The sequence below is a fragment of the Cetorhinus maximus genome, chromosome 4, assembly GCF_964194155.1.
Source record: "Cetorhinus maximus chromosome 4, sCetMax3.hap1.1, whole genome shotgun sequence".
In the NCBI taxonomy this organism is placed as follows: Eukaryota; Metazoa; Chordata; class Chondrichthyes; order Lamniformes; family Cetorhinidae; genus Cetorhinus; species Cetorhinus maximus.
In genome coordinates, this window is record NC_135882.1 from 70380482 (window position 1) to 70397606 (window position 17125).

General features: G+C 42.6%; 1 protein-coding gene across 8 annotated transcripts in view; it reads right to left on the minus strand.

Moving 5' to 3' along the window:
- The window catches only part of LOC144679678 (hepatocyte nuclear factor 4-gamma-like), a 190545-nt gene that overhangs the window by 23523 nt on the left and 149897 nt on the right, over nucleotides 1–17125 (minus strand). For 7 of the 8 annotated variants that reach the window (XM_078540286.1, XM_078540287.1, XM_078540285.1 and 4 more), the window contains 2 exons: nucleotides 14081–14196; nucleotides 2744–2902 (listed from right to left, as the gene is read on the minus strand). In XM_078540286.1, coding sequence (XP_078396412.1) covers nucleotides 2744–2902; nucleotides 14081–14196 — 275 coding nt within the window. The remainder of the gene's footprint in view (nucleotides 1–2743; nucleotides 2903–14080; nucleotides 14197–17125) is intronic. The other variant, XM_078540284.1, reaches the window with a different exon arrangement.

The following is a 17125-nucleotide window of genomic DNA, read 5'->3' on the forward strand; positions in this document are numbered from 1 at the left end:
ATGGGCAGGTTGTCCTATAAGGAAAGTCTGGACAGGTTAGGCTTGTATCCACTGGAATTTAGGTGAATGAGAGACGACTTAATTGAAACCTTTAAGCTCCTGAGAGGTCTTGACAGGCTGGATGTGGAGAGGATGTTTCCCCTTGTGGGAGAATCTAGAACTAGGGGTCACTGTTTAAAAATAAGGGGTCGCTCATTTAAGACAGAGATGAGGAGAATTTTTTTTCTGTCAGAGGGTTGAGAGTCTTTGGAACTTTCTTCCTCAAAAGGAGGTGGAAGCGGAGTCTGAATATTTTTAAGGCAGAGTTAGATAGATTCTTGATTAACAAGGGGGTGAAAGGTTATCAGGGGTAGGCAGGAATGTGGAGTTGAGGTTACATTCAGATCAGTCATGATCATATTGAATGGGGGAGCAGACTCGAGGGGCCAAGTGGCCTACTCCTGCTCCTAAATCGTATCTCCGCATTCTGAGGGGCTTCCTATAGTTATGAGGAATATAGACACAGAGCCAGAGGGAAAACAAAGCAGGAATGATGACTGAGAGCTGGTCAGAAATATGTGTTTTGAGGAGGAGAAAAAGCTTTGTTGGAATTTGGGAGGGGGGTGTGGGGGAGGTGTGGGGGGGCAGTGGAATGGGTGGGTGAAGGATGAAAACTTTCAACCATTAGAACAGAGGGGGCTGGAAACTCTGCCATCAACAGTGTAGAGAGGAAATACAGAGAAGACCAGAGTCACTGGAATCGAGCACCCTAGAAGAGATACTGACTGTAGAGATAGGCAAGAGCAAAGCCATGGAGGGGGTTTATAAACAAGAACAAAAATTTAAAATTTAGTGAATTATCCATCAGCACTGATTGGGATGAAGGACAGGATAACTTATGATTATTCTTTCTGAAGTAAATAAATGCATAAATTACCAGATTTATTGAATTCAGTTATTTGAATTTTGTAACCTGCTGGGATTTAAACATTAGATTGCTAGTCTGCCATAACCATTACACTAAAGTGCCACTTTAACTATTTGGTACATCCCACAAATTGTAATGAATTGGAGTTTCCCTAGGATGTACTGTGTGTCAGATCATTTGCCCACCCCAGGGAAGCGGCCAGCCAATTGAAGGGACCATTAAGTGAGGCTGCTGGCACCCTGCAGTCTTCCAGGAGGCTATTCAAGCTGGAGTCTCCATGTATCAATGAGGGGGCTACAGGCAATAAAGGCCACCCCCAAAATCCCAATGGGCAATCTGGAGGGGTCTGTCAGCTTGGTCCACAGGATTTTTTTTTTACTTGCCTCTCCAGGCCTCTCTACCTCTGAGCTGCCACAGCATTGCCCACCTCTCCCAGTGGAGCTGCCAAGGCTTCAGTGATGCCTGCCCAATGATTGGGCCAGCTGTATCTACATCCTGCCCACCATCTTTAATTGGACGTTGGGTCCAGAAGAGGCCAACTAGGAAACTGCCTTTGGCAAAATAGCTGAACCAGTCCTGCTGCTGGAAAGTGCAGGCTTGGGACCCCCATTTGATCTCAAAGCCAGGGTCCTGAAGCCACTGGGAAAATTCAGCCCAAAAAGAGCCATACAATAAATTGATGATTAAATAGTATTGGTGCGTTATGGAGATTCTTTTACATGTGAAAAACTTGCACTAATGAAATGCACTATTATGCATAGTTTCCTACATTACAACAGTACTTGAAAAGTATTTCATTGACAATAAAGTGTCTTGGGATGTCCTAGAGTGGTGAAAGGCACCATATAAATGCAAAGCCTTCTTTTCATAATCATTAAAAATGTCACTAGCTTTTTAAATCATAAATTAGATTCCTTGCAGCAGAGCAATGCATCCAAAGTTTGAACTTTTAGATCCTACAGCTATGTCATTCCATTATCTAACAGTTTCAACTATGCTAAATCATGAGTTCTCATACCAGAGTCTCTAGAAGGAACTTAGCTAGGAGGAACTTTAAGTTGGCTTAACTTGGAACAGGGCAATTTTATTTTTCCTCACCTGTCTCTGGAAATTTTAAGGAGAGATGGAGTACAATTTATAACTAAAATTACAGTTGAGTCATCGAATAATAGCCGATAGCATTTCCTACCCTCAATATATTTGTTATACAATAGGCTCATAATGTATGTATGTGAGCATCTAGGTTACAAGTATACTTGCTGTTTTGATCAGTTTGCTCAAATTTTAGTTAAAATTAATTCAGTTGCTGCCCAAATGTCCTTCAATGTAGGCAGGATATTACAGCAATTTCCAAATCATAACTTCTGGTGATGCACTATCATCTAGGAAGGAACAAGAAGTCCTGTTTCCTTCTATAAATGAGTTTATTTAGAGATTCTTCCCCCTCTCACTTTTTAAGAAATGTTGGGCTCACATTTTGAAGATGGATTGGGGGTACTACAAGAGTGTTGGAAGTGGAGACGATCAATGATTTCAAAAGGAAATTGGATGGGTGCTTGACGGAATTAAACTTGCAGGGTTACAGGGATAAGGTGAAGGAATGGGACTGACTGGATTGTTCTACAGAGAGCTAGCATTGACTTGATGGGATGAATGGCCTCCATCTGTGCTGTAGTTACTCGATTACTCGAATTCCATATGCATGTGTATATGCACATATGGATGTGTGAGTGCAAATACATACACGTATACACACAATGCAATTCAGCAATGAGTTGCTATAAGTCTCTCCAGTTCAAAACTAAATGACCATTTTCAAAAATGTTCATACTCTACCTGATCATCTAACGGCAGTTCACAGAAAGCTGGAATGTATTTTGCCCATTCCACCAAAACCAGCAACTGTTCCTTCATTGATTCACAGACATCGCTAATACTAGCAATTTTCTTTGTGGTAATGTCTGCGCTTGCTGCAGAAACTGAAAAGGTGATCTGCTGAGAAACAAAAACCGGGACCAAATTAAATTACAGCTCAGGAAATGTTAATTGTTTTCACAAGCAGTTGCTGTTCTCAGAACACGATCCAAAGAAGCATTCATGCAGATAATTAAAAAACCAAATGAGATTATTTTTGCTTCACTTGTGACAAATGTGAATGGAAATGTGCAGCCTGTTGTTTGTCCACCATCAATGAGATTTTAAAAGAACCTGCAAACAGGTTTCTGAATTCTAAAAAGATTCATGTTTTTAGTAGCATGATACCATTGAAAAATAAAACATGGAGCCAGAAAAATCAGTCAACCAAAAGAAGTGTTTTGTTTGCAAAGAATATCATAAAACCATACCACGCAAAGTCTTTGAAAGTTAATTAACTTTTTCTGAAAAAGCTTTGGAACATTTAATACTGAGCACTAGTTCCCCATTTTTTAAGTGTAGTCCATTAAAAAAGATTCATTGTTTTGTTTGTCGTAAATGCATTTTTATTGCTATGTGTTGTTAAAGAACAATTCTCACATTGCATATTAATTGAATGCACCTATTATTTCCTTGTCATGATAAAAGCCAAACATCTGATTTCATTCAAAATTATGCTGAGAAAATTAATTATCCAGCTTCAAAAAGTAAAACAAAAAGATATTAGAATCTTGGGGATGGTATATCATGGCCAAGCATTTCATGATAAATCAACAATGATCACCTTACACAGTAGCTACTAAGCGTGTTACACAACTGTATTTCTCCAAAAGTTACATTTATGTTGCCAATTTTAAGCTAGCAAATCACAATGATTTAACTCATGGTGGTATTCTGTCCTCAGTGTGCGATACAATATGTAGGTCAAACTGTAATTTGATATATTTTTTGCTTTGGGAACAAGATGTGTGCACATTAAGAAAGATGTGGCTAACTGTGCCTTTCTTCTAGTGACAAAAGAGATTCATGCAGAGTTCTTTCTAGTGCATTCACTTTGCTGCCCTGTTGCAGATGACAACCCTGCTGTCAGCAACTGAGAGAAATGAGGTGGTGCTACTGTCTATAGAAGTCATGTGCCCCACCAACAGAGGAAAAGGTTTTCGGTAGGCACCTTGGGAGGAAACAATGACTAATAATAATATAAACAGAATTGATCTGTTTGTCAGAGATGGAGGTGGTTATGCCTGCATAGGCCAGAAAAGCACTGTTGTGCTTTCTAGCATTTGCGTTCTTCTTCCAGCTTTAAGGGAAGGTGCACTGACTAGGTACCAAATCATAATCACAAAATAAAATAACTGTTTGTCCCTATGTCGTGGAACCTGCCTCATAATGGTCTAGATATTGCTGTGGTAATGATGCCAAAATTGTCAGCATTCGCTATCGCTACTGTGTGAACTCATAGACTCATGTCTACAGCACATTAGTCCATTCGGCCCATCATGTCCGTGCCAGTCAACAAAGATCTGACAACGTAAATCCCATTTTCCAGCACTTGTCCCAGGGCCCTGGAGGCTATGGCAACGCAAGTGAATATCTAAATACATGTTAAATGTTATGAGAGTTTCTGACTCAGTCACACTTTCAAGCAGTGAGTTCCAGACTCCGACCGCCCTCTGGGTGAAAAAAATTCTCCTCAACTCCTCTCTTAGCCTTCCACCTCTTACTTTAAATCCATGCCCCCTGATTATTGACCCTTCTACTAATGGAAAAAGTGCCTTCCTATCCACCTTATCTATCCCTCTTATAATCTTATACACCTCTATCAGCCTTCGTTGTTCCAAGAAAAACAACCCCAGTCTATCCAATCTTTCCTCATAGCTCAGACCCTCCAGCCCAGGCAGCATCCTGGTAAATCTCCTCTGCACCCTCTCCAGTACAATCACATCCTTCCTATAGTGTGGTGACCAGAGCTGCATGCAGTATTCCAGCTGTGGCCTAACCAAAATTTTATACAGTTCCAGCATAACCTCCCTGCTCTTGCATTCTATGCCTTGGCCAATAAAAGCAAGTATCCCATATGCCTTCTTAATCACCTTATCTACCTGCCCTGCAACCTTCAGGGATCTGTGGATATGCACACCAAGGTCCCTCTGATCTTCAGCATTTTCCAGGATTCTACCATTCATAGTGTAATCCATTGCCTTGTTAGCCCTCCCCTCACACATTACCTCACACTCTTCTGAGTTGAATTCCATTTGCCACTGCTCTGCCCACCTGACCAGTCCATTCATATCCTCCTGCAGTTTACTGCTATCTTCCTCACTATTTACCACCTTACCAATTTTCCTGTCATCCATGAGCTTCTTGATCATACCCTCTACATTTAAGCCCAAATTATTTATGTACACCACAAACAGCAAGAGCCCCAGCATCGAGCTCTGTAGAACCCCACTGGAAACAGACTTCCAGTCACAGAAACATCCCTCTACCATCACCCTCTGCTTCCTGCCCCTCAGCCAATTTTGGATCCAACGTGCCACTTTGCCTTGGATCCCATGGGCTCTTACTTTATTGACCAGTCTGCCATGAGGGACCTTATCAAAAGCCTTGCTAACGTCCATGTACACCACATCAAATGCATTACCCTCATCAACACTCCTGGTTACCTCCTCAAAAAATTCAATCAAATTTGTCAAACACAACCTTCCCTTAACAAACCCATGCTGACTATCCCTGATTAATCCATGTCTCTCCAAATGCAGATATACTCTGTCCCTCAGAATTCTTTCTAGTAATTTCCCCACCACTGAAGTTAGACTGACTGGCCTATAATTTCCTGGTCTATCCCTTCCTTTTTTAATAATGGGGCAACGTTAGCAGTCCTCCAGTCCTCTGGCACCTCACCTGTAGCCAGAGGGGATTTGAAAATTACTGCCAGGGCCCCTGATATCTCTTCCCTTGCCTCCCTCAACAGCCTGGGATACATCTCATCCGGGCCTGCAGATTCATCCACTTGTAAGGCCGCTAAACCCGCTAGTGCCTCCTCTCTTTTTATGTTAATTTCCTCTAATATTTCACAGTCTTCCACCCTGATGTCTATATCTGCATCGTCCTTTTCCACTCGGAAGAGCAACGCAAAGTATTCATTGAGGACTGTACCCACTTCTTCCGGGTCCACACACGGATTATCTCTATGGTCCCGAATTGGCCCTACTCTTTCCCTAGTTATTCTCTTGCTCTTTATATATTTAAAAAAACCCTTTGGGTTTTCCTTTATTCTACCCACCAATGTTTTCTCATGTACTCTCATAGCTTTCCTAATTTCCTTTTTAAGTTCCCCCCTGCACTTTTTATACTCCTCTAAGGACTCTGCTGTATTGAGCCCTCGGTATCTGCCACAAACTTCTTTTTTTTCTTCATCCTAACCTTTATGTCCCTTGTCATCCAGAGTTCTTCAGACTTGGTCCCCCACTTTGTCTTTATGGGAATATATTTGCTCTGTACTCTCACTATTACCTCCTTGAATGCCTCCCACTGCTCTGACACAGTTTTATCTGCAAGTAGCTGCTCCCAGTCCACTTGGGACAAATCGTATCTCATCTTAGAGAAATTAGTCTCTCCCCAGTTTAGAACTTTTATTCCCGGTCCAAACTTATCCTTTTCCGTAACTATCCTAAATCTAACTGAGTTATGGCCACTATCTCCAAAATGCTCCCCTACTAATATGCCTTTCACCTGCCCGGGCTTATTTCCAAATATTAGGTCCAGAACTGCCCCCTCCCTTGTTGAGCTTTCTATGTACTGCCTAAATAAGCTCTCCTGGATGCAACTTAAGAATTTTGCTCCCACCCTACCTTGCACATTAAAACTATCCCAGTTAATATTTGGGTAATTAAAATCCCCTACTATTACTGCCCTATTATTCTTACACTTCTCTGAAATTTGATTACGTATTTGATCCTCTGTCTCTCCCTGACTGTTTGGGGGCCTAACGTGTTTGCCCCTTTTGTGTTTTTTACTTCTACCCATATGGCTTTATTTGATGATCCTTCCAAGATATCATCCCTCCTCACTGCTATAATTGATTCCTTGATCAATATTGCAACCCCCCTCCTCTTCTATCCTCCTCTCTATCTCAACTGAGTACCCTATAACCAGGAATGTTGAACTGCCAATCCTGCCCATCTTTTAGCCAAATCTCGGTCATAGCTATGATATCATGCTCCTACGTGCTTATCTGTGCTCTCAGCTCGTCTGTCTTATTCCTCAGGCTCCCTGCATCAAAATATATTAATTTAGCCTTGCTAAACTCATTTCTTTCTTATGTAGCCAATGTTTCCTCTGCCTTCCAGACTCACTCACTAGCGTTTTAACTTCTAATTCCATCTCAGCTTCTCTCCCCTCTGAACTACTTTTCATGATTCCATCTGCCTGCCAATTTAGTTTAAATTTTCCCCAACATAAGAACATTAGAAATAGGAGCAGGAGTAACCCATTCAGCCCCTCAAGCCTGCCCCACCATTCAGTAAGATCATGGCTGATCTGCCCCAGGCCTCATCTCCTCTTTCATGCCAGCTCCTCATAGCCCACAACTCCCTGGTATTTCAAAAATCTATCTACTTCCTCTTTAAATACTTTCAGTGATCTAGCCTCCACAATTTTCTGAGGTAGAGAATTCCTCTACCCTCTGAAAGAAGAAATTCCTTCGCATCTCAGTTTTAAAGGAGTGTCCCCTTATTCTGTAACTATGTCCCTTGGTTCAAGATTCCCTCACTAGTGGAAACATCTTCTCAAATCTACCCTGTCAAGACCCCCCTCAGAATCTTGTGTGTTTCAATAAGTTCAACCCTTATTCTTCAAAACTCTAATGAATAAAGACCTAACCTGTTTAGCTGTTCTTGATAAGTCAACTCCTTCATCCCAGGAATCAGCCTAGTGAATCTCTTTTGAACTGCCTCCAATGCCAGTATGTCCTTTCTTAAATACAGGGACTAAAACTGGACACAGTATTCCAGATGTGGCTTCACCAACACCCTGTACAGTTGTACCAAGACTTCTCTATTTTTAAATTCCAACCCCCTCACAATACAAGCCAAAATTCCATTTGCCTTCTTAATTACTTGCTGCATCTGCATGCTAACTTTTTGCGTTTCATGCACAAGAACACCCAGATCCCTCTGTGCTGCACTTTTTTGGAATATCTCTCCATTTAAATAATAGTCTGCCTTTTGATTCTTCCCACCAAAGTGCATGACCTCATACTTTCCTATATTAAACTCCATCTGCCAAGTTTTTGCTCACTCACTCAACCTGTCCATATCCTCTTGCAGATTCCTTATGTCCTCATCACAACATGTCCTCCCACCTATTTTTGTGTCATCAGCAAATTTGGATACGTTACACTCTGCCCCCTTCTCCAAGTCATTAATATAGATAGTAAATAATTGAGGCCCTAGGACTGATCGTTGTGGTACTCCACTAGTTACGTCTTTCCAACCTGAAAAAGACCCACTAATCCCGGCTCTCTGTCTTTGTGTGTTAACCAATCCTCGATCCATGCTAATATATTACCCCCCAATACTTGTGAGCTCTTATCTTGTGCAATAACCTTTTATGTGACACCTTATCAAATACCTTCTGGAACTCCAAATACACTACATCTACCGGTTCCCCTTTATCAACTCTGCTTGTTACATCCTCAAAGGACTCTAGCAAATTTGTCAAACATGATTTCCCTTTCACAAAACCATGTTGACTCTGTTTGATTGCATTAAGCTTTTCTAAATGTCCTGCTATTTCTTCCTTAACAATGGACTCTAGCATTTTCCCAACGACAGATCTTAGGCTGACTGGCCTATAGTTTCCAGCTTTTTGTCTCCCTCCCTTCTTGAACAGGGCGCAAAATTAGCGGTTTTCCAATCCGCTGGGACCCTCACGGAATCCAGTGAGTTCTGGAATATTTTGACCAACGCCACCACTATGTCTGCAGCCACTTCCTTTAAAACCCTTTAATGCAGGCTATCAGGTCCTGACAACTTGTCTGCCTTTAGTCCCATTAGTTTCTCAAATACTTTGTCCCTCATGATAGAGATTGTTACAAGATCTTTCCTCCCATTAACCCCTTGCTTATCTGATATCTTTGGAACATTTACGGTGCCCTCCACCATGAAGACCAATGCAAAATATTTGTTTAAATTATCTGCCATTTCCCTGTTTCCCATTATCAATTCTCCAGTCACATCTTCCAAGGGTCCCATGCTCACTTTAGCTACTCTCTTTCTTTTTTATATACCCATAGAAGCTCTTTCTGTTTGTTTTCATATTTTTTGCCAATATACTTTCATAATCAATTTTCTCCCTCATTATTAGCTTTTTAGTCATTCACTGCTGATTCCTAAAAGATTCCCAATCCTCTGGTCTACCATTAGTTTTTACCACTTTGTATGCATTAGTTTTTGACTGCCTTTCCTTGACTGCCTTTGTTAACCACAGGTGGTTCATCCTTCTCATCGAGTCCTTCTTTTTGACCGGAATAAATTTTTGCTGAACGTTATGAAATATCTACTTAAATGTCTGCCACTGCTCATCCACTGACCTATCCCTTAGTCTATTTCCCCAGCCGCTTTAGACAACTCTTTTTTCGTACCTCTGTAATTGCCCTTATTTAAATTGAGCACATTGGTTTGAGATCCGAGTTGCTCGCCCTCAAACTGAATTTGCCAACAGCATTGGCAAGCCTCCCTGCGAGGATGTTGATCCTGGTCCTGTTCAAATGTAGCCTGTCCAACTTGTACAGGTCCCACCTCCCCCAAAAATGGTCCCAATGACCCAGGAATCTAACGCCCTTCCTCCTGTACCATCTCTCCAGCCATACATTCATCTGGCTCTATCATTCTGTTCCAATACTCACTACTGTGTGGCATCAGGAGTAAGCTGAAGATTACTACCCTTGAAGTCCTGCTTTTCAATTTCCTACCTAACTCCCTAAAGTCTGCTTGCAGGATCTTATTTCTCTTTCTTCCTATGGCATTGGTCCCAACATGGTCCACGACCTCTGGCAGTTCACCCTTCCCCTTCAGAATGCCCTGCAACCGCTCCGTGGCATCCTTGACCCTGGCACCCGGGAGGCAACATACCATCCTGGAGTCACGTCTACAGCCCCAGAAGCGCCTGTGTACTCCCCTCACTAACGAATTCCCCAACCATTATTGCCCTTCTACCCTTCTTGCCCTGAGCAACTGGACCACCCACGGTGCCATGGCCTTTGCTCTGGTTGACCTCCACAGAGGAACCGTCACTCTCTCCGTTTTCCAAAGCCGAAAAACAGTTTGCGAGTGAGCTGCACTTGGGGGGATTCCCTCACTACCTGCCTGGCCCTCTTCTTCTGTCTGGCGGTCACCCATTCCCTCTCTGCTTGCACTTCCTTAAGCTGCGAGGTGACCTGAAATGTGCTTTCTACAAACCTCTCAGCCTTGTGAATGCACCGTAGTGTCTCCAGCTGCCACTCAAGCTCCAAAACCCGGAGTTCGAGTTGTTCTAGTCGGAGGCACCTCCTGCATACATGGTCATCCAGACCGTCATGAGCATCTAGGATTTCCCATATACTGCAGGATGTGCAAATCACGGGACTGAGCTCCCCAGACATATCTTAACTAAATAGAATATGAGCCCTTGCTTTTATCTTACCCTTACTCCTAATGAGCATAGACTAGATGCTAGATAGATGCTAGATCCTCTAGATAGGCTTGATCCTCTAAGTGCTGCTAACTTTTTTTTTTGTAAAAATATACTTTATTCATAAAATATCTTCAATCACATTCAAAACCATTTCAAAAACAACATTACAAGGGTACACTCCAGGTTAAACTTTTACAAAATGTATCACCAGGTGCATCAGTACAAACAATATTACAATCATTTACAGCCTTTCATTTTGATCTGTACAGCCCGAGGAGCTCTAAACAGTTCCCAGTCTCTCGGTGCGCTGTGGTAGAAAGGTCTTAGACAGCGTCCCTTCCCCATTGCGCCTTTGCGGCAGCTGCCCCAAGCTTTAGTGCGTCCCTCAGCACGTAATCCTGGACTTTGGATGGTGCCAGTCCGCAACAATCGGTCGGGGACAACTCTTTGCGCTGGAAGACCAACAAGTTTCGGGCAGACCAAAGCGCCTCTTTCACCGAGTTGATGATCCTCCAGCTGCAGTTGATGTTTGTCTCGGTGTGTGTCCCTGGGAACAGCCCGTAGAGCACAGAGTCCTGTGTCACAGAACTGCTCGGGATGAACCTCGACAGCAACCACTGCATCTCTCTCCAGACTTTCTTTGCAAAGGCACAATCCACAAGGAGGTGAACAACGGTCTCTTCCCCACCACAGCCACCTCGAGGGCAACGTGCAGAGGGGGTGAGCCTCCTGGCGTGTAGGAAGGATCTGACGGGGAGGGCCTTTCTCACCACCAGCCAAGCTACGTCTTGGTGCTTGTTGGAAAGTTCTGGCGATGAGGCATTCTGCCAAATGACTTTGACCGTCTGCTCGGGGAACCATCCCACAGGGTCCACCCTCTCCTTTTCCCTCAGGGCCTCTAGGACGTTACGTGCTGACCACTGCCTGATGGACTTGTGGTCAAAGGTGTTTTTCTGCATAAATTTTTCCACCAGGGACAGGTGGTACGGCACGGTCCAACTACTTGGAGCGTTCCGCGGCAGCGTGGCCAGACCCATCCTTCGCAGTGCTGCTAACTGCCTATCCCAGGGTCCTCCTCTCACACACTCCTCTAGGTGCTGCTGACTGCCTGTCCCAGGGTCTTCCTCTCACACACTCCTCTAAGTGCTGCTGACTGCCTGTCCCAGGGTCTTCCTCTCGCACTCTCCTCTGACAATAACCTGACAGTAACTTTGGAGTCTGCACATATGTAGTTAACAGCAGAATTCTGGAATTTGGTGTCAGTAAGTCTATGCTTCTCCAGAGGCTGTGCAGTAGAAGTCCCTGCAGACTGCAATCAAAGGGAAATCTATGAATTGATGAAAATTTCCACTCCAGTACTGTTAGTCTCACTGAAAATATCCTTGAAAGAATTATACCTTGTTGAATGAGGTATTGAGTTTAAAATGGCCTGCTACCTTCATAATTACTGCTAAGCAGCTTCACAGACCCTGAAAAGCAAATTTTATATTTGTAGGATGTCAGATTTCTCCATAATGAAAAAAAATTGCATGCATTTTAATTTTAAAAAAAGTTTGTTCATCTTTATTTTAACTTCCATATTAATCTAATTGTAATAATTTATTTGTTCTGAAAATTAAATTAAAAGTGAAGATTATTAAATGCTTTTAACTTACTGGTTTGCTCTGTATAAAGATTTCAATGTGATTGGCTGCCTATCAGCTTGCTGACATCATTGCAGCTGCTTCCCAAAGACATCCCCTTGACTTGGTGCCAGGTTTAAACTGTTGTTGGGAAGGGGGAAAACCCACACCACAGGGACTGACAGATCTTTCAGGTCAGCAGCAAGCTCCTTGTCTTCATCACTGACCCCAAAACTTGGACTATTATAACTGCCACTGTTTCTAACCACCAAAAACATTAGACAGCAATGCCAACCAACTAAATAGCCTACAATATAAATGCACCAATCAAAAATGCATGATAGCTTGGGGCTGAATTTTTGCTACTGAGGTGGGTAGCTCGAGTTGGAAAGTCTTCCAACTCAGCAGATACGCCTTCGTTTAAAGGGGCCTGTTAGATCCAATTTTTGCTCTGGGGAGCAGATCATAGGCAGTCACAGGGATGGGAGAAAGTTGATGTGGGCTGGTTAGAAGGGTCTCTGTGACTTCATCCCAGTTGATTTAGAAGCTGTTAGACTCTGTCATCCTCACCCCTGATCTCCCCACCCACCCCTCCATGTCAACTCATGCCACTTACCCACCCCTTATCTTCTTGTGGCCCCTCCACGCCAATTCATGCTCCCCACTTCCCATGTCCCCTCATACCCCCTCATACCCCATGACAGTCATCCAGTATCTATCATGAGCAGACCTCAAAAATTAACTTCTAACAATCAAATACAGCTCTCATTCATCCACACTTGATCGTGGAAAAACTTCTATTTATGAAACCCAAGCTTTTAAATTTCAAGTGTTCAATCTCTTATAAAAACAAAAAGGCATTCAGACACCACATCAAAGACAACTAATCTTCTAATAGCCTCATTAAACAGTCAAACTATGAATTCAGAACTCCTCTGCTAAGATAATTTTAGCTTTGAAACTCAGCCAAGCATTCATAATGACATAATAATAGTTCTTGGGAAATGTCAACCAAGGGCTTTACTGAAACTGCATAAACAGGTGGTAATGTTCTTTTTCTAGCCTATACCAGATGGCCTGTCAATCAAAGCAGTTCAGCAAATAGTGCTTTTTTTAACTGTCACTGACAGCTTCAGCCTGTTTATATTCAAGTTTAAAGAGCAGGGGATTTAAGAAACTTAAGAAACACTTAAACAAACATTATCCACCCTTCAAGAGCGCTTACATCTACTCTGTCAATTCATGACTCCCACGCTGCCACTCAAGTTCAAATGGACCTGCTAAGTTAAGGTTCCTCCTTATGTGAATAATGCCATGCCCTCTTCCTTCTGACTGGCAAAAGCTGAATCTGTTGGAAATGAGGTATCCATCTGCAACCAAATCTTGCCCACCATTTTTAAAGGTCCAGCCCTTGGTCTCTTTTAATACAGTAAAATATTGCCAAGCAATTTAATTCCGTAAAAACTACATTTCTTCATAGGATGCTGGTTCACTCAAAATCAAATTTTCAAAGAAAATCAAAGTATCTGAAAAATTTTACTTCAAATCCTGATCAATAAAGTGGCAACAAAATTCCTCAGGAGTTCTCATGATTAGCCAATATAATGTCGATAAAAGATTGATGGAAACTCAGGGCGGGATTTTTTGGCCATGCTCTTCCCCCCCCACCCTTCCCCCACCCGCCGGGATCATCTGGTCCCACCGAAAGTCAATGAAATTTTGGCTGGCTCGCCGCACCACCAGCAGTGGGTCCCACCATGGCAGGGCCAAAAAATCCTTGCCTCTGTTTAATTCACAACCTGGATCTCAGCTGATCCTTGCCAAAGTTATGACAGCTAATCAAAAGAAGCTGAAGAGTGATTCCTGGAATTTGTACTGCCTGAAGGATGAAGTGTAACAATAAAAGACAAAGGAAATCTAGAAATGAGAGGAACGAAAGATGCAAATTCTTGTACCGCACCTGCTCTACCTGATGAGAGCGAACTTCAGCCTGAGCCAGTGTGTTGATGGAGGGTGAGTTGTTGCTCTCATAGCTGTTCCTTCTGTTACTTATTCGATCCCGCTCATTTTGTACAGCTGAGGGAGAAACATTTTTGTTATACAGTAAACAAACACTCTGAAATCAAGACTGTCTTTTACACATAGCTGAGTAACAAAATCTATTCCAGATGCAGGTCTAATGAAGCTTCATCTCCCAAGTGGCTTGACAGTCATTAATGTGGGAGCACTGTCTTCGCACAGAGCTAATCACTACAATTATGTGCTCCATCAGCTCTGAAGGTATTTTAATTATCAATTCTTTGGAATTGCTAACATTTGTCCCTTTTTGCTGGTCATAATATTCATTCATTCTGTAAAACCATTATTTACACATAACTGCAATTCTTGCATTCAAGCTGGCAACATGGTTTAAGGTCAATTTTGTCAGCACTCTGTAACTGTGTTCTGTTCCTGTTTAAATTTTAGGAGAATTTCGACTGAAACATCACCGCTATGCTGTTCTTCACAACAGCATTATGATTGTATTATCAGCAGCAACAATGGAGGAAATGAATTATTCCATTCAGAACTGGATGTTCCTAACTTGTGGGCATGGGCACAAGATGAATGTGAGATATAACGAGTCTCATTGAATAAATACGCTTGTGCCCAGCCCTTTTGTTGAGACTAGAACCTGCTTAGTACAGGAACAAGGCACGTTGTGCTCTACACCTTACCCTCCCTTTAGCTATTTTATTTTAACTGGAACAAATGAGGTCAACTGTGTAGTCAAGGTGAAGCATTTAAAGAACAATATCCTTTTGTGGTATTTTAAAATAAAACATATTACGTATTGAAAAAATCTTTTTCAGTAAAATGATGTATATTGTCAATCAAAAAACTTGGTTGGATAAAGCAAGAAATGGCGCAAAAGTAGTCTATCAATTAAGAAAAGACAGACCTTGTGCACAAAATCAAACAGGTTTGTTTGGCCAAACTAATGACAAAATGAAAATTAGGGATATATTCATATTTCATAGATTGGCTTATTTTCAATTTATCCAAAAAGCCAAATTAATCTCCATTTTAATAGATTTTATTTCTTTCAAACGTCAAATTCAATTTATACAATTGTTGAAATTCCAATCTAATTTCCAAATATCCACTGGTCAGCTGGTGAATTGATGTGTAGTATTTGAAGTTGAATAAATGGTTTCACAGATTAAGGTTTATGGCAGCTATTTATACCAGCTCAAAAGTATATTTAAAACACCTCTATTAACCAGTACATTACAACCTCACATACATTTACAACTGGCCTTCAAATAGAATTTTATTACCCAGAAAGGAGGGCATTGAACAACTTTAGAATGTAACACGGGGACGAAGTTTTTGCTCGGTGGGTGGGTGCGCGCCCGATCGCTCAAGTGTGAAATGATGCGCATTGATGTCGGCCGAGCGTGCCGACGTCAACGTGCAGTTGCACGATAGTTCGGTTGGCGGGCACACGCCGGAGCCGGGAGTGCGCCCGCCGACAATGAAAAGGCCTGTTAAGGCCATTAAGTAATCAACTGACTTAAATTTTTCACTGCCCATCCAACCTAACGGTTGGTGGGCAGGCGAAAAGGCTAAGCGGCCTTTGCAGTTTTTTGCCAACCTCATCCACGGGCAGGATGAGCTTTCCAAAAGCAAATAAAGGTAAGACAAAAGTTTTAAAATTGAATTAATAACACGCCCCTGCTCATGTTCGCACTTGGCCCGATCGCCCTCCTCCCCCGCCCGCACAGGCAGTGCCAAGCGCTGCTGCTCACGTTTCACGCTGGGCAGGCCTTAATTGGCTCGCCAGCATGAAATTGCGGTCCCTTCCCGATCGCGGGCGGCGGTCAGCTTCCCAACCGCCCCCACTGAGCCCGTCTGCCATGGGCAAAACTCTACCCATGTAATTCTTGGGCCCAGAATTCTAAAGCCTCAAAATTGCAAACTCCCTCTAGGCGGGAAAGGCAAAAATTGGTTTCACATCGTCGGGAAACCAGTTTACCATCGTCCACTCCGCCCGTCAATGGTGGGCTGTCTTTCCCATCGTCCAACGTCGGCAACCTAATTTCAATGCATTTGCATCTCATCATCTTGCCTGCCCGCCGGATTCATCCCCTTACATTGACGTGACTTCAGAAAATACAAACATACGAATTAGGAGCAGGAGTAGGCCACTCAGCCCCTCGAGCCTGCTGCACCATTCAATAAGATCAAGACTGATCTGAATGTAACCTCAACTCCACATTCCCACCTACCCCTGGTAGCTTTTCACCCCCTTGTTAATCAAGAATCTATCTAGCTCTGCCTTAAAAATATTCAAAGACTCTGCTTCCACCACCTTTTGAGGAAGAGAGCTCCAAAGACTCTCAACCCTCTGACAGAAAAATATTTCTCCTCATCTGTGTCTTAAATGAGCGACCCCTTATTTTTAAACAGTGACCCCTAGTTCTAGATTCTCCCACAAAAGGAAACATCCTTTCTGCATCCACCCTGTCAAAGCCCCTCAGGATCTTAAAGGTTTCAATTAAGTCGTCTCTTACTCTTCTAAATTCCAGTGGATACAAGCCAAACCTGTCCAGCCTTTCCTCACAGGACAACCTGCCTATTCCAGGTATTAGTCTAGTAAACCTCCTCTGCACTGTTTCTAATGCATTTATATTTTTCTTTAAATAGGAAACGACTACTCTACACAATACTCCAAATGTGGTCTCACTAATGCCCTGTACAACTGAAGCATAACCTCCCTACTTTTGAACCAATTCCCCTCAAAATAAATGATAACATTCTACTAGCCTTCCTAGTTACCTGCTGTACCTGCATACTAGCCTTTTGTGATTCATGCACTAGGGCACCCAGATCCCTCTGAATCTCAGAGCTCTTTAACCTCTCATCATTTAGATGATAAGCTTCTTTATCCTTCCTACCAAAATGAATGGTTTCACATTTGCCCACATTATACTCTATTTGCCAGATCTTTGCCCACTCACTT